The following is a 26769-nucleotide window of genomic DNA, read 5'->3' on the forward strand; positions in this document are numbered from 1 at the left end:
TTTATTTATGTGTGTGTGTGTCCAGCTCAGCCCACCAGGGGGCGGGGCCGGCTGGCATGTGGTGCTGGGGGATTGAACCGCGGTCCCTGTGCTTTGCTAAACTTGTTCTAAGTAGGTGCTTTAGACCACTGAGCCATCACACCAGCCCATTCTTCTTTTTTTTGAGACAAGCTTTTGCTATGTAATTCAGACTGGCCTTGAACTCACTATGTAGCCCAGGCTGGTCTCCAACTCCCAGTGATCCTCCTGCTTCAACCTCTCAAGTGATGAGATTACAAGTTTGTACCATCTTTCCCAGCTATCTCACAGACATTCTGAGATAATTTTCTAACTCTCTACTTGGTTACAACTTTGAATTTCCTTTAATAACCTTCCCTCCTCCCAATCAAGTGCATATTAAATTCCAGTGAGGCTGAGCCAAAAGACATGTTGGGATAGCTGTTTCCAGAAAAATGCATGTTAGCATCTATAACAGCACTGCAGAACTGAACTGTGATGCTGGGCATTCTATGCCTGCACTGTCCAGGATGGTAAGCACCAGCCACTGTGACTTTTAAGAACTTCAAATCTGGAGCTCAGGGTGCAGCTAAGTGGTTAGTGTGCTTGGCTGGCATGTGCAAGGCCCTAAATTTAACCCCCAGCTCAGAAAAAAATGAACAAACAGAACAACTTTAAATCAGAATAGTGTGACTTGGGAACTAATTTTTTTTTTTTTTCCGGTACCGGGGATTGAACTCAGGACCCTGCACTTGCCAGGCAAACGCTTATTCTACTGAGCTATCTCCCCAGCCCTGGGAACTAAAATTTTAAAGCTGATTACACTTTAATTAACTTAAGCTTAATTCCTAGGGCAATTCCTTAGTGCAACCTCCACTCAAGAGGTTCTAAATAATCTGACACACTTTCCCACCCCATAGCACAACTGTCCACGTCCCATTCCTTTTATCCTTTTCTTTTTTTGTGGGGGGGGGGTGAGTGGTTGAAAAAATGTCACTACATATTCTGGGCTGGTCTTGAACTGGGAGCAATCTCTCAGCCTCCCAAGTGCTAGGACTATACATTGCCACACCCAGCTCACATTTTCATTCTTTGAACAAAGGAATGCTGAACATCTACTCCATGTCAAGCAGTGTGTTAGGGACTGGGTTTATGGTGATTAAAGAGGAAGCATCCCCATTTCCCAGGGAATTCAGCACATGTGATGAGGGAATTAGCCAGTTATATAACTAAGACAGTTATGATGTGAGCAGTGCCATGACAGGGGGATGGCAAGAGAGGCCAGGATGTCTTCTCAAGGAGTGTGACTAACGGGGTGACTCAGCTCTCCAGGCAGAGTGGGTTGTTGCAGGGAGTGTACAGATCAGGAATTCTAAGGCAATGATGTCATCATTCTATAACTAGGAGTTTCTTAGAGACTACTGTGCAGATTGAATGCCAGGATAAGGAGTTTCCCAACAGGAAAACCAGTGAACATCTCTGAGCAAAATACTATTATAAGTGTGTGTGTATTGTGGGGTTTTTTTTGGCTTTTTGAGACAGGGTCTGTAATGGATTTCTAACTGGTGGGCAACTTGTTACACCCAGCTGAACTGAACTAGTGCAGTACTGGGTGTGGGAAGCCCACCTGAGGATTGTCGGCAGCAACATAAAAGGCAGAAAGGTAGACACTGCTGAGACACTGTTAGGGGTGTTGTTCAAAGAAGCTGATGGAGCCCATTGTTTCTCCTGGACTGTTCTTTTGGGTGACCTTGTCATGCTGACTTTCCTGGTGAACTTGGCTGTTCTTGTTGGAGGAGCTTCATTGTTGCTGAGAATGGCTACAGCTCATTTTGGAGGAGCTCTGGTCCTCATCTTGAGCATCACTTCCTGGCTCCAGAGGAGAAAATAGTACACTCCTCAGTCTCATGGAGAAGTTTGTCACTCGGGCTTTCCTTTTTTTAAAAAAAATGTTTCCTTTATTTTTTTCTTTTTTTTTAATGGTCAGCTCAGCCCACCCTAGGGACGGGGCTGGCATGGCATGTGGTGCTGGGGATTGAACCGAGGTCCCTGCATGTTTGCCTAAGCTTGCCTAAGCAGGCGCTTTAGACCACTGAGCTATCTCACCAGCCCCCACTTTGACTTTCCTGATGCAAACTCAGTTTTCCTCCTCACTGGACAAGCTTGGGATCTCATTGTTGCTGAGGACGGCTGTGGTACCTCTGGGGAGCTCTGGTGCTTACCTTGAGCATTGCTTCCTGGTTCCAGTTCAGATCCCTCAGCCTGCTAGAACAAATCCTTCATGCCACTGGCACAGACTTCCTAGCTTCCATCACTGACTTTTGGGCCTTTCCAGCACAGATCCATGAAGTGGGCCCACATGAGACTTTGTTGTCAGCTCTAGGCCTCCAAAAATTGAACTTGTGGGAGGCATTGTTATGAGCGCCAGGATTCCAGTGGGACTCAAGCAAGATATTGGGATCCAGGCCCTTAGCTGGATTCTTTGTTCTTGTTGGAGGAGATTTCCTGTGTGGACAGATTTCCTGCACTCCTTGTATATGATTCTTTGGGTGATTCATTTTTAAATATTATAAAAAGTGTCCTGTATTATATAGTTCCCCTTGCAAAAACCTAACCATGAAAGGATCTAACTATGCAATTCAGGCTGGCCTTTAACTCACTATGTAGCACAGGCTGGCCTCCAACTCACAGCAATCCTCCTGCTTCAGCCTCTCAAGAGTTGGGATTACAGGTATGCACCACCACACCTGACCTGAATTTACTGTTTATATCTATAAGAATTTATGGCTCTTGATTTTGGTGAATTCTGGTTTTCCCTGGGTGAACTATTCCTTACCACTCACTCTAGATCACGACGTTCCAAGATCTTGCACCATCCTAGGATATGGCTATACTGGGCATAGAACTTAGCCCTGACCGGCAGTATTTCCTATACTTTGATCACAGGAATGAGAAACAACTCAAAGCAATACAAAACAAGAGTCAACTCCTAGGGTAGTTTTTGTTTGTTTGTTTGTTTTTGTTTTTTATGTTTGTTTTCCTTTTCAGTTTGCAAAATTTAGAGTTGCCAAGGGTTATCCAGTAGAAAAATCTGCCTGAGACTAAAGCCCCAGGAGTCAGAGGTCTTGAGACTGGGACAAATACTTAACTTGGCACATCTAGATGTGGCCATGCCTGAAACAATTATATACTCTAGATTTGATTTTTTTAATTTTTTATTTTTTATTTTAGGGAAGGGTCTACAGAGTGTTCAGGGCGTCACTACTCAATCCGACTCATAGTGATCCACCTGTTTACAGCCTACCCAGAGCTGGGATTATAGGTGTGCAACACCATGCCCAGTTTTATACTCTGGATTTGTAGAGAGACAAACTATGTATCACAAAACTGGGGAAAAAAGCTTCAAGAGGAAAATGTGGAAGAGAATTCCCAGAACCTAGCGACTGCCTGATTATGTGAAACAGAGAGAGAGAGAAATAGCACATTTCACTCTGAAGTCCTGGCTTGGTTGACTAACTGGAAAATGTTATTAAGATATGCGGCAGAGCAGGCTCTGCCCTGCTGAATGGCCTCAGTTCAGAGATATAAGCAGGTATCTCACTACTTAAATTCTTCAGCAGCAAGAGAAACCCAGTCAATCCAAAGAGTGATGGAAGCAAGCCTGAATGCTTCAAGTGCCCTTAAAAGCTGCCCAGTCCTTGCTGGGCCTGCGTGGATGTGGATGAAGACCCTGGGTATTGAAAAATGAACTGTTGTCATTCCCAGAAGGGCCTGGGAATCCACCACCACAGTGGCTAGGGAATGACAGTGTCCAAGGGTGGCCTGTGGGGCCCTAGCACAAGGACATCACCATCATCTTATCAGAGGCTCAGTAACTCTGAATGTCATGTGCAAACATTATACTCCTTGCAATACTGGGGCATCTTGCTCAATTCTAACCTGTCACTGGGGTGAGTAATCAGCCCATTCCTCAGCTGTTGTGAGTCTGGAATGAGTTAACTGTTTAGTTTTCTTTATCCCCACTCCTAACTGCCAATTGAGAAACTGCCTTTTCCAAGTTGCCTTCAGTAATAGCAAAGTATCCCACATAAGTAAATGGAAGAGATAGACTCTTTCTCTTCAGGGCCACTCTGCCATTCTTAGTTGCCAGGGACCCAGCCAGTCTGGCTCTACTGGGCCTCATTCTCTGCTGAAAGTTGATCCCCAAGCACAATATGATGGTGGCCCATGGAGCGCGGTCAAGGCCATTCTAGTAATCACTCGGCTGATCACTCGGTAATTGCCTAAACTAATGTTCACAGATGGCAGTGTGACCTTAACCCTCCAATGCCTACTCTCCCATTTTGGGAACATCTATAACAATGGAACATAATAAAATTTTTTCTCTTCAAATTCTTGATCTGAATCTTATAACACATATGAAATACATGCAAAAATTTTAAAAATTTCTTCAGCATAAGTGAGTTAAGAGGGAAATAGGAAGGGGCTAAATCCCATTATTGAGAAATTTTTAGCTACAGGCTTGCTAGCACCATATCAGTCCCTATACAACAAACTAATTTTATCAATGGTCAAGCCATTGGGAAATGTTGCCTAGAGCAAGATTTCAGAATCATCAATGAGGCAGTGGTACCTATTCACCCTATTCACCCTGCTATCTGCCTGTAGGACTCTATCTGGGTGATTACCGAGAGCTTCAAAAATGCCAAAACACAGGAGCAAAAGGAAATCTCAATCCTTTAGCCCACCCAGAAAAAATCCAGGAGACAAAGATATATAAGAACTTGGAAATCACACACCTGGAATCTCTGAAATGGTAACAACTGAACTAAAGAAACAAGTCCATCAGGCTATAGAAGAAATAAAAGCGGAAATAATCTCTCACTTCCAAAAAGAAAGGACAACAATTGTGAAAGAATTGCTCAACACAGTGAAAGAAGACATCGATAGAAAAATAGTGAATAGAAAAATAATGGAAACACTGAATGAACAATACAGGAAAGAATTAAAATGCACGAAACAGTTTCAGACAGATTAAGAACTCCATTGAAAGCTGGCAAAACTGCCTGAACGAAATTTAAGATAGCCTTTAAGACTTTGAAGACAGTGCTGCAGCTAATGAACGTGAAATAAAAGATCTCTTAAAACTAACAATGAACCAGGAAATAATAATTCAGCAACTACAAGACAATGCAAAGAAAAATAATATAAGAATAATAGGTGTCAATGAAGCAGCAGGAGACAGCATAAATGACATAAAAGAGACCATTTGCAGAAGTACTAGCAGAAAGTTTTCCAAACATGAGAAAAGAACCTGACACACAGATAAGTGAGGCATACAGAATTCCACACAGCCAAAATCACAATAAATCTACACTTTGACACAGAATAATCAAAATCTCAGAAATTCAGCAAAAGAATAGAATATTAAAAGCTGCTAGAGAGAAGAAACAGATCACCAACAATGGAAAGCCTATCAGAATCATGGCAGATTTCTCAACATAAACAATAAGATCAAGATGAGCTTGGAGTGAAGTATTTAAGGTTCCAAAAGAAAATAATTTCCAATCCAGATTGATGTACCCTGCAAAGTTATCAAATTCAATGGCAAAACAAGATTCTTCCATGCCAAAGAACAACTGAATAAATTCATGACCACCAAACCAATCATACAGAGTATTGACAGATGTTCTAGAAAGAGACAGAAGTGATCACAGCCTCAAGAACAACATAAAAAAAAAAAGCTGCCAAACAGAGCAAGTAATTAAAAAGAGGGAAAAAAATACAGCACCCATAACAGGAAAATAACATAACAACGACAAGCCAATATGTATGTTATAACCATCAATGTAAATTGCCTCAACCCACCAATGAAAAAAAAAAATAAAAAGTAGCAAAGTGTATTAGGAAACAAAATCCAGAACTATGCTGCATACAAGAAACATATTTAACTCAAAAGGAAATTCACAGACTAAAAGTCAAAGGACAGAAAACAATGTCCTCCATGCCACAAGAAATCAGAAAAAAGCAGGGGTAGCTATCCTGGTTGCTGACAATATCAACTTCAAACCAAAAATCACCCAAAGAGATAAAGTCACTACATACTTGTTAAGGAAAAACTGCAAGAAAAATCAAATGGGCAATAATACAATAGTAATGGGAGATTTTAACACACCACTATTACAAAGAGATAGATCAAATAGGCAAAAAAAAAAAAAAAAATCAGCAAAGAAAAAACAGAACTAAGCCAAACTTGTGAAGAAATTGACTTGATAGACCTTTACAGTGTTTCACCAAACAACAGAATACAATTCTTCTCAGCTGCATATGGGACATTCTCCAAAATAGACCATATACTAGCACACAGAGCACTTTTTTTTTTCCTAGAGCACTCTTAAGTAAATAAAAAGTACTGAAATTATTCCATGTATACTCTCTGATCATAGTGCAATAAAACTGGAAATTACTGACAAAAGAAACTACAAAAACACCATAAACACATGGAAATTAACAGCCTCCTAAACAACCAGTGGGACACGGATGAAATAAAAGAAGAAATTTAAAAATATTTAAAATTGAACGAAAATGCAGATACAACTTACTGAAACCTGTGAAATGCAATGAAAGCTGTCTTTTTTTGTTGCTGTTGTATTTTAGGGAAGGGTCTACAGGGTGTTCAGGGTCTCACTACTAGATTGGACTCGTAGTGATACGCCTATTTACAGCCTCCCAAGATCTGGGATTACAGGCACACATTACCACGCCCAGTCTCAATTGCCATCTCAGTGTGCCCTGGGGGTGGGGCTGGCATGGCAGGCCTGGGGATCGAACCCCCAGTCCCTGCGCCTGCTTGCAGGTGCTTTATGAAAGCTGTCTTAAGAGGAAAATTTATAGCAGTAGATTTGCACATTAGGAAAAACAGAACAAGCCAAAATAAATGATCTTATGCTGGACCTGAAGCTCTTAGAAAAAGAAGAGCAAGTCAAGTCCAAACCTAAAGAAGGCAGAAAATTATAAAGATTCGAGCAGAAATTAATGCTTTGGAGATGAAGAAAACAATACAAAGAATAAATGAATCCAAGAGTTGGTTCTTTGAAAGAATAAATAAAATTGATAAATCCCTAGCCAACCTAATCAACGAAAGGAAAGAAAAAAACCAAAGTTCATGCAATAAAGAGCCAAAAAGGCAAAATCACTATAGACCCTAGAGAAATTCAGAAGAGCATCAATACCTGCTTCCAAAATCTTTATCTCACAGGATGGAAAACACAGGAAATGGACAGTTTCCTAGATACATATGAAATGCCAAAGCTGAATCAAGAAGATACACAAACTCTGAATAACCTAATAATGAGAAACAAAATTAAAAACATAATTTAAAAAAACCTACCAACAAAGAAAAACTCAGGTCCCAGTGGATTCACAGCAGAATTCTACAAGAAATTTAGAAAATGTCAACTTTTCTCAAACTCTTCAATGAAATTGAAAGGGAAGTAATTCTCCCAAACTCATTCCTGGAGGCAAGTATTAACTCTGATTCTGAAACCAGAGAAAAATCCAACTAAAAAAAAGCACTATATCTCCCTAATGAATATAGATGCAAAAATCCTCAATAAAATACTAGCAATCTCCCTAATGAATATAGTTGCAAAAATCCTCAATAAAATACTAACAAACAGAATGCAGCAAATCATCAAGAAGATTATACATCACAATCAAGTGGAATTCATTCCAGGAATGCAGTGATGGTTCAACATATGCAGATCCATAAATGTAATACAGCACATCAATAGAACCAAGAGGGGTAGGGGAGATGGCTCAGTGGAATAAGCACTTCCCTGGCAAGCACAAGGGCCTGAGTTCAATCCCTGGTTCCGAAAATAAATAAATAAATAAATAAATAAAATAAAAAACAGAACCAAAAAAAAAAAAAACCATGATCATGTCAATAGATGCAGAAAAAGCCTTTGACAAAGTCCATCACTCATTCATTAAAAAAAAACATACAGAGAATTGGAATAGATGGTCTATATCTCAACCTCATAAAAGCCATCTATGAAAAACCAACAGCTAACATCATACTAAATGGGCAAAAACTGAAGGTCTTTTACTCTAAAACCAGGAACAAGACAAGGATGTGCACTGTTTCCACTCCTATTCAATATAGTTCTGGAAACATTAGCCAGAGCAATTGGACAAAAGAGAAAAATAAAAAGAATAAGGATTGGAAAAGAAGAAGTGAAATTATCATTACTTGCAGATGACATGATACCCTACATACAGTACCTCAAAAATTCCACCAATAGTCCTGTAGATTTAATCACAAAATTCAGCAACATAGCAGGATACAAAGTCAACACTGTTGTATGTTTCAGGTTGGTGCCCAAAGAAACAAAACAACGAGAAGACCTGATGAATGTAGCTGCAGGGGTCTCACTGAGATTAGTCTCTCTCTAAGTGAGCCCAGAGCCTCAGAAGCATCTCACATTTATTGAGGGGTAAAGGCAGACTAAGGAATGTGCATAATTACCTAAGTGAATACAAACTACTATCTCTATTAACTTCCACCATTTGCCTAACACTAGGTTCACACAAATGCTAGCCCATAACATCCCAAGCAAGGGATCAAAGGACAGGGAGCCTAAAGGAGATGCTGTTATCTGCTGCCTTGGGTCCCAGCTTGCCGGGAATTTGCAAACAGACAGCGACCCTCCTCGGGCTCAGTCCAGTGTTCCCTGCTCTCTTGGGACATCAGTCTTATGTCTCAAATCTATATCTCTACACAACACCCAAAAATCAGTAGCATTTTTGTACACAAAGAATGAACAAGCTGAGAGAGAAATTAGAGAAACACACCTTTCAGAATAACATCCAAAAAAATGAAATACTTAGGAATCTCAAAAAGGAGGTAGGGCCAGGGAGATAGCTCAGTAGAATAAGTGCTTGCCTGGCAAGCACAGGGTCCTGAGTTCAATCCTCGGTACTGAAAAAAAAAAAAAAAAAAAGATGTAAAAGATTTATACAGTGGAAATTATGGTACTCTGAGAAAAGATTGAAGAGGATTTGAGAAAATGGAAAAATATTCCATGCTCCTGGATAGGAAGAACCAAAATTGTGAAAACAGCCATACTCACAAAATTGCTATACAGATTTAATGCAACCCTGATCAAAATACCTCACAGAGTTAGTGACAATTTTCCTCAAATTCATTTGGAACCAGAAGAGGCCCAGAATATCAAAAGTAATCCTGGGAAACAAAGGAAAGGCAGCAGATGTTACAAACCTGAAATTATACTATAAAGCCACTGTGATAAAATCAGCATGGTACTGGCATAGAGACAGACCTGAGGATCAATGGAACAGATTAGAAGCTGCAGACACAACTGCAAACATACTCAGCCACTTATCTTTGATAAAGGGGCCAAGCAGGCTCGCTGGAAGAAAGATAGCCTCTTTAATAAATGGTGCTGGAAAAACTGGCTTTCCACATAATGAGGGCTAAAACTAGACCCATGCCTATCACCACGTACAAAGCTACAGTCAATCCAGGGATGCAAGGATGGCTGAATATTAAAAAATCTATAAATATAATACACCATACCAATAGAGTGAAATCTAAAAACCACATGATCATCTCAATTGATGCAGAAAAGGCTTTTGACAAAAGTCCAACATTCATTCATGCTCAAAGTCCTACAGAAAATTGGAATAGAAGGCCTCTACTTCAATCTGTTAAAAGCCATCTATGACAACCCAACGGCTAATATAATTCTCAATGGGAAAAAACTGAAATCTTTTACTCTCAGATCTGGTATAAGACAAGGATGTCCTCTATCACCGCTCCTATTCAATATAGTTTTGGAATCATTAGCTACAGCCATTAGACAAAATGGAGAAATAAAAGGAATAAGAATAGGTAAAGAAGAAGTGAAACTATCATTACTTGCAGATGACATGATACTTTACTTGGAAGACCAAAAAAACCCCACCAAGAAGCTACTAGAATTATACACAAATTCAGTAGCATAGCAGGATACAAAGTCAGTACCCAAAAATCAATAGCATTCCTCTACACAGATAACAAACACAATGAAAGGGAAATTAGAGAATCAATGCCTTTTACAACAGCACTGCAGAAAATGAAATACCTTGGAATTCATCTAACAAAAGAAATCAAAGATCTTTTCATGGAAAATTACAGTACTCTGAAAAAAAGAGATCGTAGAGGATATCAGAAAATGGAAAGATATTCCCTGCTCCTGGATAGGAAGATCCAACATCGTGAAGATGGCCATACACCCAAAATTGTTGTACATATTTAATGCAATCCCTATCAAATTACCAGCAACATACCTCCCTAACCTAGAGAAATCGTTTCTAAAATTTGTTTGGAACAAAAAAAACCTAGAATAGCAAAGGCAATCCTGGGCAACAAAGACAAGGCAGGAGGCATTACAATTCCTGACTTGAAATTATACTACAAAGCTACTGTGATAAAACCAGCATTGTATTGCCAACAAAACAGACCTGAGGATCAATGGAATAGATTAGAAGATGCAGAGGCGTCTAGGAACACACTCAGTCACCTGATCTTTGACAAAGGGGCCAAATATGCTTACTGAAAGAAAGTCTCTTTAACAAATGGTGCTGGAGAAATTGGCTCTCTACATGCTGAAAACTCAAACTTAAGGTCTATCACCATGCACTAAAGTAAAAATGGATTAAAGATGTGAATAGTAAAACAGAAACACTAAATCTCCTGGAAGAGAAAGTAGGAGGAACTCTTGAAGACATAGGGGTAGGCAAAGAGCTCATGAACAAAAATCAAATTGCACAGGAAATACTTGAAAGAATTAACAACTGGGACCACCTCTTATTGAGAAGTTTTTGCACGTCAAAAGAAATAACCAAAAAAGTGAAAAGACAATCCACAAATTTTGAAAAAATCTTAACTAATAAGCACTCAGACACAGGTCTGCTCTCTAGAATTTATAAAGAACTAAAGAACATTAGGGCCCCTAAACTTAAAGACCCAACCCAGAAATGGGCATCCAAGATGAACACACACTTCTCAGAGGACGAAATTAAAGAAGCAAATAAATATATGAAAATATGCTCCTCATCACTAGCCATCCATGAAATGCAAATTAAAACAACACTGAGATAACATCTCACCCCAGAAAGAATGGCTATCATAGAGAAATCAACCAACAACAAATGGAGAAGCTGTGGGGAAAAGGGAACCCTTCTCCACTGTTGGTGGGAGTATAGACTAGTGCAACAATTATGGAAATCAGTGTGGAGACTTCTTAAAAAACTAGGACTGGAAATCCCATTCAAGCCAGCTATTCCCCTACTGGGAATTTTCCTGGAGGAACTGAAAGCGTCATATCATAGTGATATATGCATACCTATGTTTATAGCAGCACAATTTGTGATAGCCAAGTCTTAGAAACAACCAAGAAGTCCACCACATGTGGAATGGTTGAAAAAGGTGGTATTTTTATACAATGGAGTATTACTCAGCTATAAAGAATGATAAACTCGAAGCCTTCATATTTAAGTGGATGCCACTTGAAGAAATACTTATAAGTGAAACTAGACCCACAACTGTAAATATAGTATTGTCTCCCTAGTATAAGAACTCAAAAGAAGAATTACAAATAGAAAGGTATAACACAATTTAAAAGGAAAACGAGAACATGAGGATTGGACAATGAGGAGTGGGCAAGGAAAAAAGCTGGAAAACATGAAAGGGGCAAAGCCATACATTTATATGCATGAGATAGGTAAGGCAATGATCCTGAGAAACAGTAGCAAGTTTTTGAAACTAGCAGTTAACTGGGAGGATTCTGACCCTGACTAACTATATATGCTGATACCTGTGAACCAAGCAGCTGCACTGAAGATAGCAATGTGTAATAGAAGGATCATGCTTAGAATGCCTGTCATTCTAGTCTTCTGAATATGTACTTCTTATCATGACATACCAATTATTACCATACTATCTCTCAAGTAAATGACATACCAATTATTACCATACTATCTCTCAAGTAAAATTTTTTTTCTTTAAAAAAAGGGTAATAAATGAAAAAAGACAAGAAAAAGAAAAAAAAAAAGTAACAGGTCTGTCCTGCTACAATTCTGTATATGGTTAGATTTCTAAATTTCTTTGTAAAAATATGTAAATGATTATTTCTAGTTTTTTAAAAATTATTTTTCCTTCATATTCTATAAGGACTTAAAGTTTGACATATTGGGCAGGGGAGATGGCTCAGTGGAATAAGCACTTCCCTGGCAAGCACAAGGGTCTGAGTTCAATCTCCAGTTCTGAAAAAAAAAAAAAAAAAAAAGTTCGACATATCAATACTTGATGGAAAATGCCTGTTCCATGATATGCCTACAATGTTTGATATTTAGACAGATAAGGTAAACCGAACTGCATATATTGCAGGCTAATAATAAGCTTCTCTTTTGGAGGGTTAACAACCTAAGTTAGCAGATCAAAAATAGGAGAAAAGGAAGGGCTGCAACGTCAGCCAACATTTTGGCCCTAGCCTTTCAAGGTCAGTGAAGACTAGGACATAGGAGAACCTGTACTGTAACATCTTGTAACTCAGTTGTGCCCCCAAATTTTCTGATCAAGGAGATTATGGAGCCACAAAGGAATGTGACTGATGATGTACAGTGTGCCTAAGGAGAGTCACATGGAGAGAAAAAACATTCTCTCAGGCTTTCACAGGGAGCAAATTGGTCAAGCAATGGCCATGACTCATCCTCATGGCTGACACTGACAAAGGATCTACAAAGTGCGGTACAGGGCTACAGGATAAATCCTGAGGGTTTACTGACCTTATCAAATACAAAAGTTATATTTCTTGTTTTATAGGTCTTGCTTTATCTTGGTCTTAACCATCCAGCAGAAAAGTATAAAAACGAGGTATATAAAGTAAAGCCATATTAATATAATGAGCTGTAAAAGGCTCAAGTCAATAACTTCTGAGGATAACCCACTACTATTATAGACTGCTGGACAGTGTTGGATTGTTTTGCTGAATTCAAGCATCTACAGTATTTAGATGCCAATAGAATACCCACCTCTGACAGGACTAAACAAAAAAAAGGGGATAAAAGGAAAGAAAATTTTGTATTTGTATATACAAAATAGTTAGCATAGATATACAGGTACTTTCGCTTAATTCAATGAGAAAAAAGATGTGTGCTAATAGTGTTTGGACAGGATAGCCTGTCTGCTTCTTGTACTATGGATAACCACTAAGAAGATAACAATGTACAATGTATTTATTATGGAAACTGTCCTTCTAATCAGCTTTGAAGCTGTCTCATTCATATTTGTTTCTCAATAAAATAAAACAAACAAACAAAGCTACAGTCAGGATGGATCAAAGATTTAAATATTAAAATAGAGACACCAAATCTTCTGGTAAGTAGAGAGTTCACAAACAAAAACCAAACTGCACAGGAAGTACTTCAAAGAATCAACAACTGGGATTTCCCCATTTTTGAAAAGTTTCTACACTTCAAAGCAAATCTTCAACAGAGTAAGAAGAAAACCAACAAATTGGGAAAAAATTATAACTAGCTATCCCTCAGACAGAGACCTTCTATTTAGAACATACAAAGAATTTTAAAATATCAGGACTTCCAAACTCAAAGACTCAATCCAAAAGTGGACATCTGATATAAATATACACTTAGCAAGAAATATAAATGGCAAGTAAATATATATAAAAAATTTTTTCAACATCATTGGTCATTCAAGAAATGGAAATGATGGGCTGGTGAGATGGCTCAGTGGTCTAAAGCACCTACTTGGAACAAGCTTGGCAAAGCACAAGGACTGCAGTTGGATTCCCCAGCACCACATGCCAGCCAGCCCCACCCCCTGGTGGGCTGAGCTGGCCACACACACACACACACACACACACACTAAATAAATAAATAAATAATTTTAAAAGAAATGCAAATGAAAAAAAAAAAGAAATGCAAATGAAAACAACACTGAGATTCCATCTTACCCTAGAAAGAATGACTAACATCAGGAAGTCAGCCAATAACAAATGCTGGAGGGGCTGTGGAGAAAAAGGAACACTTCTGCACTGTTGGTGGGAGTGCAGACTGGTACAACCACTACGGAAATCAGTGTGGAGATTCTTTCAAAAGCTAGGATTGGAGATCCCATTCAAGTCAGATATTCCTGTCTTGAGCACTTTTTCAGAAGAACTGAAACCCTCACACAACAGCGATATATATGCATCCATGTTTATATGAGTGAAATTTGTTATAGGTAAATCCTGGAAACAACCCAGATGCCCTTCAACTGAAGAATGGATAAGAAAGATGTGGTATTTTTACACAATGGAGTATTATTCAGCTATAAAACATCCTAAATTTGAGTCTTTTGTTGGTGAATAGATGGAACTAGAGAACATACTACTCTTAAGTGAAATAAATCAAGAGTCACATGTGTAAACATTGTATTGTCTCCTTAGTGTGAGAACCTGAAAAAGAAAAAATGGAATCTGAAGGGTACGACACTGTTGAAAGGAAATGAACTTATTCTTTTTTTTTTTTTTTAATGTATTTAGTACAGGGTCTACAGGGTCTCACTACACAGATCAGACCTGTAGTGATCCTTCCTGTTTTCCAGCCTCCCAAGAGCTGGGATTATAAGCACATACCACCACCCAGTCTCAGTCTCAGGGTGCCCCGGGGTTGGGGCTGGCACAGCACATGGGGGGATCGAACCCCTGGCCCCTGCATCTGCCAAAGTAGGCACTTTAATCTGTTGAACTATGTGGTCAGCCCTTGAACTTTTTTATTCTAAAGGAAAGAGTTACTGAGGTGAGGAGGACAGGAGAGGGAGTAGGGGAAAGTGATTTATCCATGTATGTAAGCAGGATGGTTTGGACAACTGTACTGTGCATTTCTGCTGGTCTATGGAAAGAAGCAGTTCACATTTTAATTTGTTTTGTTTCCTTTTTTCAATTGTTTCTCCTTTTTGTCTTCTTAATTTCTTTTTTTTTAAATTTTATTTATTTATTTATTTATTTATGTGTGTGTGGCCAGCTCAGCCCACCAGGGGGCGGGGCTGGCTGGCATGTGGTGCTGGGGGATTGAACCGTGGTCCCTGTGCTTTGCTGAACTTGTTCTAAGTAGGTGCTTTAGACCACTGAGCCATCTCTCCAGCCCCTGTCTTCTTAATTTCTTATACATTTCTTTCTTTTTTGTTTCTTCTTCCAATTTTACATGGATATATCTGGTAATATGAATAACTGGTTGGAAGACAACACTGTATTATAACAAATACTGTGAAATTCATATTACTTTGTTAAGTGAAATTTGATATTACTTGTAATTTTTTGTTTTAATTCTAATTTATACTCTTTAATAAAGAAACAAATCAAACAAAACAAAACACCAAACTTCTCAGCATGGTGGCACATACCTACGATCCCAGCACTCGGGAGGCTGAGGCAAGAGGATTACTGAGAGTTTGAGTCCAGACTGGGCTACATAAGCAAAGTCAAGGTCAGCCTGCACTACACAGTGAACCCTACCTCAAAAAACAAAACAAAACAAAAACAAACAAACAGAAAAATAACAGAAAAAACACCAAACAATCTGCTGAGTTGGATAAGTAAATCATTTTATTCCTGCTAAATAAAGTCAGCCCCCTCTTTGCATGTCTTATGCAGCTAGTTTTGCTACTCTGTTGCTTCCCACAGCTCAACCATGTTTACTATTGAGAATAACTTCTGTCTTGACACTCAGGCATTTCTCAGTGGTATGGCACTCACTCCTACTTGCATCTTCCAGCAAACTGACACGAGCACGCAACCCTGTTAATCTGACCCCCACGGGGAGCAATAACTTTTATTAATGCTTCTCATAGCCTATTTGGACCATGCATATTTAATCTTTTTATCCAATTTATTTCTTCTTGTTTAACAAGCCCTTAAACTACAAATGATGGCATCACCAAGGACACTACCTCCATACCCACAGATCACCAAGAAACCCTCAGAGAAGGAATAGACCCGCTTAGGCTCCCTACATCAAGCGGACTATGAATTTCCTGGTGTCTCCAGAAGCAGCACAAATACCCACCCCCATTTAGTTGGAAGTAGCTATAGAAGATGGACAATCCTACTCAGTACCCCTTCACAATTTTGGGGGACCAAGACTCTCGAGAGGAATAATACAGATAATAGAGTTGGAACCACCAGACTATTCTTCTCTACTCTTCTCACTCTGCCAAAACCCCAGGGCCAAACCCCCTGACTTTTGTCCTGGGATGAGCCGCCCAGAGGAAGACAATGCAAAAGGACAGGTGCAGTGGATGCAGCTGACCCCGATCGGCACCCTGTCCATCACACCATCAATCATGTTTGGAAAGCTTTAATGGGAGGCCACCTAGAGTCTGCTCACATTTCAAATCCTTAGCCCCAGTCAGTGCCAGTACCATTTCCTCCCCACCAGCAAACTTTATTAAATTTTGGTGCTTTATCTTTATAAATAAATAAAATTAAAATGATACCATTTCTTCAAGAAAACTGCTGTCTTGTTTTGTTTTGTTTGAGACAGGGTCATCTCATGTAGCTGACAGCAATTCTCCTGCCTCAGCCTCCCAAGTGCTGGGATCACAGGCATGCAACATCACAACTAGCAAGAAGACTGTTAATTGTGCGTTGTAATGGCCATAAAAAGGAAATGGTTGCAGTGACCTAGCCACAAAGCCTCAATTCTCAGGCACAAGGCATGTGTTTACCAGCTGCCTTTCTGGAGCTAAGGAGGCCATCAGAACCAGGAAGCTCCATTAAACAACACAGTTCGCAGTTCACCAAGCACCAACTCAGTATTGCCTTTAATAACATGAACGATTTTGCAGAAAAAAAAATTCTCACTCCTGAAATGAAGTTTTGACTGAAGTTCTTTGGCCAAGAGAAAGCACACACAGTCAAGGAAAGGATGCCTTCAAGGGAGCTGTCCTCCTGGCCTGAATGACAGGCACAGAATGGTGTCAAATTTAGCACAATCGATTAGCATAGTAAGAGGCAGCATAGTATAGGTATTAAAAGTACAGGCTACGAGCCAGTTGTAGTGCTGGACTGTAATGCCAACACCGAGAAGCTGAGGCAGAAGGACTGAAATAAGATTGAGTCCACTCCAACCTATGTCGAGTTCAAAGCCAGACTGGACTACATAACAAGACCCTGTCTCAAAAAAAAGAAAACAGTCTAAGGCCAATTGCATGGGTTTGAGCCCCAGTATGATCATGGCAGACTATTCTATGCCTCATACAATTGAGAAGATTAAATAAGTTAATATGTGTAAGGCTCTTAAAATAGTGCCTGGAATATAATAAGTATAGGGTAAATAAATAATGCAGCTCCAGGTAAAAAAGGAAAAAAAAATTGAACTTACACTTCTGACCCTGCCTGACCCATATGAAATATTAGAGGAAGATCAAAATAACTCTACAACGTGTTTAGAACTTACAGGGGATCTTTTACACAAATCACTTCACAGACATCTGGAGGAAGAATAAATACCCAAATATACATAAGCAGAAATTGAAGCATGGAAAGGGGAAGTAAAATGTTCAGTTTCATTTAGCATATACATCATTCAATGGTCTCAGGCACCAACCCAAAATTCCCTCAGTTCAGGCTTTGTCCAGGATACCTGTGCACATAAAAAATGAAATGGCCCTTAAAAACCACAAAATCTTCATCCAAGCACATTTCAATTCTCCTCTGAGGATAGTTTCTCAAAGGCAAATATTTTGCCTCTAGATTTTGTATTTTAGCTGCTCCTGAAATATCACCGTAGCTTAAACTGTTTCTAAATGTCAAAGAAGACTCCTTTAAATCACATTCCTGCTACTGATATAGGGAAATGAAACTCCCAACCTGGTCTGGATGAGGTGGTGTTTTCTAAAATTGAAGAATGAATTTTAGGAACAAACGCAGGTTGAGGGTAAAATTTTATTGGAAAGGAAAGCTTCTGTTGGAGAGGGACAGAAGGGGGACCCTAGTGGGTTGCCCAGGAAGCTGCCTCTTCCAAGTTACCTTTATAGGGCAAAACCATGCCGGGCTGAGGTAGAGACAGAGGGGTCTCGCTTAGGCGGATGCAGGGTGGGACTAAACTATGCTCAACAAATGGGATTACAAGCACCATTTGCTCAGGTAAAATTGATTAGGCCCAGGACCAAATGGGGTAGCGAGTCACGCAGCAAGCGGGCATGAATGTAAAACAGGACCTTATCAGGAGGCCTTCAGATCATAATTCTTCCTGAGTAATGATAAACCCTGGATGCTAGTCCTTAGGTTCGATTTACAGCAGGGGCCTCCATCCTTCCCACAGTTGTAAGGTGCCTGGTTGTTACTTCCTTCAAGGGCCTGATCCTGTCTGACTGCCTGCAATTTTCTATCTAACTCAGACTGCCTGCAACACTATAACCTGCCATCCCAGCCTTCAAGAGAGGTTAAGACCAATTTTTGTTGCTATTGCAGTGCTGGGGTTGGAACCCAGAGCTTCCTGCAAGATAAGCTGGTGCTCTACCTCTAAGACACCCCTCCGCCCTGTGACCAGCTATTAATGAAGCAAACCCTAAACAGACTCTAATTAATCATAAAGCCCTGGGTTCCATTCCCAGCAAAACACACACACACACACACACACACACGCTCTTGATTTCTAGAAGATTCTGACTTTCTGACAATAATAGTTCCATGTAAGTGTGAACTTGCTTAGTCTGCATTGTGGGGAAGAAAGTGAAAGGTCTGAAGATGAAAAGGAAATGACAGAAAGATCCTGCCATTCAAACAGGGACTCAGCATTGACAAAGGATAGGCTCACAATTCTTGTGCGAACTGTCGAAACAAACTCGCTTTTCACCCACAGGTCCTCCTGCCTCCTTTCCCACACTCCTCCTTGCCTCCTCACCTTATTCTTACACCACTCCTAAGCGCTCACCTTTATTCTTACAAATGCTTACAACGTCATCTTCTTCATATTGGCCCTGCGTGCTGTCGCCGCAAGTTGCAGCCAGGGCACTAGCCCTGTCTTAGGTTCCTTTCTACAGAGTGCGGCCCAGCCCGTAAGAATCGTAAAACGGCACCCTGACTATTCGCCGCCTCCTCCCCAGCAGCCTAGGATCTGAGTGTCACCCTGTCATGCTTCCTTACCCTACATGAATACTGCTCCTCCTGCCTGGCCTTTCCTACTCCCGACCTCTCCACGCTCTATCTGGCACTCCTCTTGGAATTCCTCTCCCAAGGAGTCCCCCAGCAGCGGCCACCAGCAGCTCTTCGCTTCTGATGCTTCTCCCCACCCCCGCGGCTCCCGGCTGCCGCGTTCCCCGCGCCCTGGCTGCCCACCTGCTCTCCTCCGGCAGGCTCTCTTCGCAGCCGCCCAGATCCATTCCCGCGCCGTCCGGCCGCATTTGGCGCTGCGAGGTCGCTCCTGGCTGAGAGGCGACCCTATTGCTTCGCCCGCCAGGAAACAGAGGCGGCACCCAGGACTGGTGGGCTCCGAAGGATGCGCTACACCCAGGCGTCAGCCGCGTCAGTGACGGCTGCACCAGTTGCGGTTTCTATTCCTGCCATTCCATTTCCGGCTCCGGGAACTACAACTCCCAAAAGCCCGTCGGGACCAGGGCGCTCCCCGGCATGCACCGCTCCAACCAATCAGAGTCCGCGTTCGCAGGGGCCTGTGGTCCTCGGGGGCATGCGTGACGGGTTTTCGATGGGCGGAATCCGAGTCTGTGTGGTTCCTAGCGCACCATTATCGCACGTCCCAGCAAGAACCAGATCCGGAGGTGTAAACTTGGAAATAATGCTGGTGTAATACAATTCTGATTAGCCCCCGCTTCACCCCACCCCTAGTTTAACACTAGTTGATCGTATTTGGCCACTCAGGCATTTAAATGAAGAGTTCACAAATTCTGAAGGGCACAGTTACTTGGGATCTCAAAAGGAGAGTGGAGTAGCCAGGCATGGCGGCTAAATCCAGAACTCCTGGCACCCTGGGAGACTGAACGAAGAAAGCATGTTCGATCCCAGCCTGGGCAGTGTGGTGACTTTAAGGGGACCTTTTTCAAAGTAAAAAAGAGAGAGACAGGAGGGAGGGGAGAGGCGGGAGGAGGGGAGAGGAGGGGGAGGGAGAGGAGGGAGAAGGAGCTGGGTTTGTAGCTCAGTGCGAAGGCCCTAGGTTCCATCCCAAGACCACATCATAAGGGAAAGGCTTTCTAGAGGATTAATGTCAGAGTACAGTTTTTAAGGATAAGTATGAGTTAATCAAGAGGAAAAGGGAAGAGAACAGCTCAGGCAAACACAAGGAAGTTGCTCATTTGGGAACTGCTGGTTTTGAGTAGTAAGCAAAACTGGAAAGGGGTGGGGGACAGAATGGTGTGTGCATTCTGATGCAAGCAGACAGAGGTACTAAGTGCCATTTTAAGGTGTTTGCATTTTATCCTGAATACAACATATCAAGAATCTACAAATCGAGTGGTTTGATCACAACTGCTTAGAAATTTGACTTTGACACTAGAGGGGAGATGGGTTATGTTTATGTTAGAGGTAAGGTTGGAAGAACAGACAAAGTCCTTAGAAGAGTCAGAACAGGCATTGTAAGAAACAACAGAGTGGCAAAAAATCTCAGCTGGCTATCTCAGGCCTTGCCCAAGAAAGGAAATCTCACGTTAGTTTTAACTGAAATGTTAGCAAATAGGAACACAGGGCCTAGGATTACAAGATGCTCTGAGCTTTAAAAGAAGCTGAAGGCCAGGCATGGTGATGCATGCCTATAGTTCCAGCATTTGGGAAATAGAGGTAGGAGAATCATTGCAAATTTGAGACCAGCCTGGGTGACAAAGTGAGCTCAAGGCCAGCCTGAGCTGCATAGCAAGACCCTGTCTCAAAAAGACAAAAATTAAAAGAAGCTGAAATCTACACTTACAAGTATAGTTTCCACTTTATTAAATATTGGTAACAAATTTTTAAAATAACTTAGTTGGATGTGGTGGTGCATACCTGTAATCACAGCACTTAAGAGGCTAAGAAGATCATTGCAAATTTGAGGCCAGCCTGGGGTTCATAGTGTAACCTTGTCTCTGAAATAGTTAAACATCATACAGGCCAAACAAAACTGTCTATAAGCAGGAAGAAGTGACTGAGTTGCTAGTTTGCAAGCTCAGTCCTAAAGCAGAGCAGTGGCTATAAGAACAAGGAGATTGGGATTACAACAAAAATCCAGACATGGTGGCACACACTTGTAATCACAGCACATGAGAAACTGAGGCAGGGGGTGCTGGTGAGATGGCTCAGTGGTCTAAAGCACCTACTTAGAACAAGCTTAGCAAAGCACAGGGACCGCGGTTCAATCCCCCAGCACCACATGCCAGCCAGTCCCGCCTCCAGGCCGGCTGAGCTGGCCACACACACACACACACATAAACAAATAAATTAAAAAAAGAAAAAAAAAAAACTAAGGCAGGAGGACCACTGCAAGTTTGAAACTATCCTGGGTTACCGTCTCAAAAAATTGAAGCAAAAGGGGCAGGGACATAGCTCAGTGGCATACATGCCTGCCTGGCAAGTCAAGGTCCTGGGTTTGATTTCTGGTACAAAAAAAAAAATTGAATAAAAAAATTACAACAATATTAAGGTAATAGGATCAGCATCACTCATCAGTCCATGAAGTACTGGAAACAGCAAGTGAGAGAGAGGAAGGAATCAGAGAACTCCATGAATTAGTGACTCAAATATAACATGATTTTAGGAATTTTCAAATTGTGAACACTGCTTTGTGAATTGACATCAGCCTTTTAATGAAAATTATCTTTTTTTTTTACATAAAAATACTCTTTGTTCAATCTTTCTTATATTTCCTATCAAAGGATTACACTTTTTAAGAAAAGGACAATGTTAGTCATCAGGACTTCACTACCTTCTGCTTTGGGGCATACAATATGATCTTAAATGAGTATAACATGATCATAATGTACATTACACACACGCCTGTAATCCCAGTACTCAGAAGGCTGAGGCAGGTGTGTGCCACCAAGTCCGGCTAGGAAAGTTTACTGTCAGCCTACAATTAATTGCCAGGATATCAGTTCAGAATTTCTAATATGAAATTGAGAACTTATTTCTGGATTCCACAACACTTCAACAGTATAGGAATGTTTAATTTTACCCTGCACTAGCTCCCGTATGTCTAGCGGGATGAAGCTGGGCCTGGAGAATGGATTCACTGTGGAGGTGAGAGAAGGAAACTAGTGTTCAGCAGGACTAGGCTCTGCATCCCAGAGCTGGGAGGCTGAGCAGCAAAACGAGCAGCAGGGAGGAGAAGAACGGGCAGCCCGGCGACTACAAACAAGCTGGCCTCACAGGCTTCCTAGCTCATCACTCTGTTTAGTACAAATTGAGGATAGCTTTTTAAAAGAAAGAAATTCTTACCCAACTAGGGGGGAGACTGTGGTTTATGTAAATGTGTTTAGCTTTGGAAAATTCTACAAGGTCATTCAGTGAGTGGATCTAGATCCTAGTGATGAAGAACCCTCAGGAAAGGCAAAACCATTTAAGGTGTGAGCTGAGAGATCCAGGCCTTGAGTCCAGGAAGAGTTCTTCCTATTCTTGTTTCCCAGAGAAGGTTTCCAACCCCATGAAAATGGATGGCCAGGGACTTGGAGCAGTAATGGTCCTTTACACTAGGCACCTGGGTGGGTGGGCGGGTTCATCCAGAGCTTCTGAGTCCTAAGGTATCAGCTATACTTACTACTGTGTCTGTCAGCATCTCTGTTGTACCTTCAGCCTCTACCACAGTACTATCTTGTATATAGAAAAACTCTTATTTGCTGAATGAATAAATGAATGAAAGCAGAGAGTAAAAGACAGAAGACTAAAACACCAATGGTTAGAACAAACAAAAAGAGCAAAATATAGGAAGAATAAAAAGTTACAGCCGGGGAGATAGCTCAGAGGCACAAGTGCCTGTCTGGCAAGCACAAGGTTCAATCCCCAGTGCGAAAACAAAAACAAAAAATAAAAAGTTACAGAAAAATGGCAAAACACCCACAAAAAACAGTTCATACAGCAGAAAACACTGGCAAGAAAGGTAGAATGAGAATAACTCAAAAAAAAAGAAAAGAAAACTTGTATATCTAAGTAACTCAAGGGAACTTGGTATAATTTATAAGTGATTATTATATCCTGGTATTATTTTTGAGACAGGGCCTTGAACTCACTATGTAGCCCAGGCTGGCCTCAAATTCACAGTGATCCTTGTACCTCAACCTCCCAAGTGCTGGGATTATAGGTGTGCACCATCACACCCTGCTTAATAAGTAGTTATTACGCCTAACAAATACATATTATTCCTATATGTAATACAAATTATACCACTCCCTTAAACGAGAAAAATACATGTCAAAATTTGAGTTCTCAAATTCCTTTTCTGAAAAGCAGAAATCAAAGACATTACAAGAAAAAGAAGTTATATACCAATATCACTTTAAAAAGACAAAATCCTTGATAAAATATTAGCAAATTATATACAATATATAAAAAGGATGACATACCACAACCAAGTAGGTTTATCTCAAAATGCAACATTCAATGCAATTCATTATACTAGGAAATACAAAAAGAAAACCATTTGATCATCTCAACAGATGCAGCAGAAGGATAAAAGTTCAAAATTTGTTCATAATAAAAACTGCAAAATCCATGAGAAGAGCACCTCCTCAACCCAATAAAGGGCATCTAAAAATGTCTATCATACTTGAAGGTTCAAGAATGTGCTTTTCCTCCAGGCTTATAAGCAGAGCATTCACTTTCTTCACTGATTAAACATGATATTAGAGTCCTCACTCAGTGCAACAAGGTAAGAAAAAGAAAAAAGGCATGAGAATTAGAAACATGGTAGTTCACCTTAGAGTGTTCTTCCATTCATATAAATGTCTAGAAAATGCAAATTAATCCATAATGACAGAAAGCAGATCAGTGATTGCCTATGCAGTAGACGAGAAGGATTACAAAGAAGCACAAGAAAACTTTTGAGAATAATAGATATATTTATTATTCTGGTTGTGATGTTGTATTCATAAATACATATACTGCACATCTATGTAAGCTCCACACTATGAGATATCTTTTATTTATAAATTTCATCTCAATAAAATTGAGAAAAGAGACTTAAAAGATACTTTTTTTTTTTTTTTTTTTTTTTTTTTTGGAACCGGGGATTGAACTCAGGCCCTTGCACTTGCCAGGGAAGCACTTATTCCACTGAGCCATCTCCCCAGGCCCAAAAGATACATTTAACTCATAAAAATGATTAAAGAGTGAAATGAATAACAGTTGTGCTTACCTTTGAGAATGTACATTGTGAAGAGTCAGGAAGCATTAATAGGAAAGTATGAAGTTGTTAAGATTGACAGATTTAGTATATATGACTCCTACTTCAACTTGAATTTTATATAAATGAACAATTATTTAATATGTTTAGTAATTCCTAAATGTTACATGAAACATTCAGTAGTTCCTAAACGTTACATGAAACTATATTTTTTAAATTGCTGTTTATCTGAAACTTGCTGAATACACTGAACAATTGTTTGTTGTTTACCTGAAATCCAAATTTCACTGGCTCTGTATTTTTCTTGGCCACCCTAGATCTTGTCTTACCTATATTCTATGAAATAAAAGCCTCTAAAAGAGGATGCTGCTTGGGTTCTGTTTATTTTTACTTAGACGCAGCTGTTGAATTTCTGTACCCCTGGCAAAGGCTGTCTGCTCAGTGTCCAGCATAGTGCCTTATTCATAGTAGGTGCTCAGAAAATACATTTTGCTCTGCAAGCCAAGTGAAAAGAGAGGCATCCTCTGTCTTCCTTACTGTTCCACCCCAAGGGCCTATTACCATGCCTGATGCTCAATGTACACATGATTAAGTGAAGAGCTGACCCTCATGCCCCAGAAAACTCCAGAGTTGACCTTTTATTTGTCCCTCTATAGCTGCTGACAGCTAAGTTTCTTGGACACATCCCAATTCTGATTTCTTGGCTTGTCTTCTTGTTTTTGCTGCATGATTCTCAGGTTGCTATTTTGTTTTGTGTCTGAGTTCGATCTACAGACTCATTATTGTCCACAATGCTTCACACATCTTTTCCCTTTGGAATGTGGGAAATTACTCTGAGACCCTCCATCCTGGGGGACACATGAAACTCTAAAACATAATAGAAAGGATTGCCTAATGAAATACTGGGGCATGTCCCTTTAAAAATAAGGAGCTAGCAGTTAATGTATGAGCTGTTTTGTTTTGTTTTGTTTTCTAAGCTAAAACCTCAGTATTCAGGTTTAATGGCAGTATTAGCACTGAGATTAAAAAAGAAAAAGTGAGTTTGAAGCACTCTGTCTCTAAAGGGTTCACTATCACTGAGCTAGGAAAGAGGGCTTTATTTGTGGAAAGAAGAACAGAATAGGAGAGAATCTTTATTATATTTGCGACAGGGAAGATTCTATATATTTGGCTTTTTTTTTTTTTTTGCCTGCCCTATAAAAACCTAAAGGACAGAGTACTTCCAGACTCTAAATACTGCACATTAATTTTCTTACATTAAGTTAGGGACCTAACCTAATATTCCTTTCTGTGATTTACTCCTACAAATGGACAGTGATGGTGGAAGTTACTTTTAGTGAGAAAAGACAAATGTCCACAAGAATGTCTTGTGTACAGGGATTTTTAGAACTGTAAGGAATCGCGGAGATAAAGTTAGGACAATTTATGTACTTCATGTTAGTACTTTCATATTTTAAAGATGAGTATAAGGCCTAGAGACTCTCCCAAGATCACCTAGTGAATGATTAAAGCAAGTGAAAAAGTTACCATCAAGTTTCTTAATGATTTTTATCTCTATAACCCAGTTTCCCTAGTTATTAGCAGCCCAGAGAAGGGTGGAGGCCTCAGGGTGGAATAATAAAATAAAGAACCTTGTGCCAAGGACATACATGCTATTCTTCACATGCCAGCTATTGCTTCTGGGTCTATCTCAGTTCAAACTTTCCTCCACCATTAGTTTTTTGTACCCTCTGATAGGTGTGTCCTAGACCAATCCACTCTTTGTATATGGTTATATTTTTGTCATAGGGAAGAATATCTATCAACTTGACCTGAGAGAATAAGGAGATTACTTGTAATATTTCCAAAAGTCTAATACAATCATACATTTCCAAAAGAATAAAAAGGAAGTCATGGTTCTTTGTTTAGCTGGAAACATAACTCAGTCGGGTGCCTCTGAGTTCTACCTGAACTACACTTTTTTTTTTTTTTTCGGTATCAGGGATCAAACTCAGGACCTTGTACTTGCCAGGCAAGTGCTTACTCTGCTGAGCTATTTCCCTGGCCCCTCTACCTGTACTACAGATATAGAAAACATGCACTTGTAGTTTTATTAAGGTGACCCCCAAAATTGTCACTGAAACCTTTGCTTTGAATTTAGACACAGACAAGGGAGATGAGGCATTGCTGAGTTTTTGTTAATAAAAATTGGAAAAAGGTTATTAATAAATACAATCTACATGGTATGAAATATTTTAAGACATGAGATCCACAAGCAAAAAATAGTAAAAAGTGTCACTGAAATTGGAAACCACATGACATTGTGACATGACTAAATTAAGTATCAGCTACTGTGGTTTTGAGATGCTTTAGGCCACCGGAAAGCTCTGGCTCATTTCTGCGCTG

General features: G+C 40.2%; 1 protein-coding gene across 3 annotated transcripts in view; it reads right to left on the minus strand.

Annotated features, from left to right (window-relative positions):
- The window catches only part of Rubcn (RUN and cysteine rich domain containing beclin 1 interacting protein), a 78939-nt gene that overhangs the window by 51745 nt on the left and 425 nt on the right, over positions 1 to 26769 (minus strand). For 2 of the 3 annotated variants that reach the window (XM_012517665.2, XM_023704739.1), the window contains exon 1: positions 19404 to 19622. The exons of the other annotated variant lie outside the window; for it this stretch is intronic. In XM_012517665.2, coding sequence (XP_012373119.2) covers positions 19404 to 19468 — 65 coding nt within the window. In that variant the 5' untranslated portion in view covers positions 19469 to 19622. Of the gene's footprint in view, positions 1 to 19403; positions 19623 to 26769 lie in introns of those variants that run through there. 3 annotated transcript variants of the gene reach the window in all.

Source organism: Octodon degus, unplaced genomic scaffold (genome assembly GCF_000260255.1).
Source record: "Octodon degus isolate 3935 unplaced genomic scaffold, OctDeg1.0 scaffold00203, whole genome shotgun sequence".
In the NCBI taxonomy this organism is placed as follows: Eukaryota; Metazoa; Chordata; class Mammalia; order Rodentia; family Octodontidae; genus Octodon; species Octodon degus.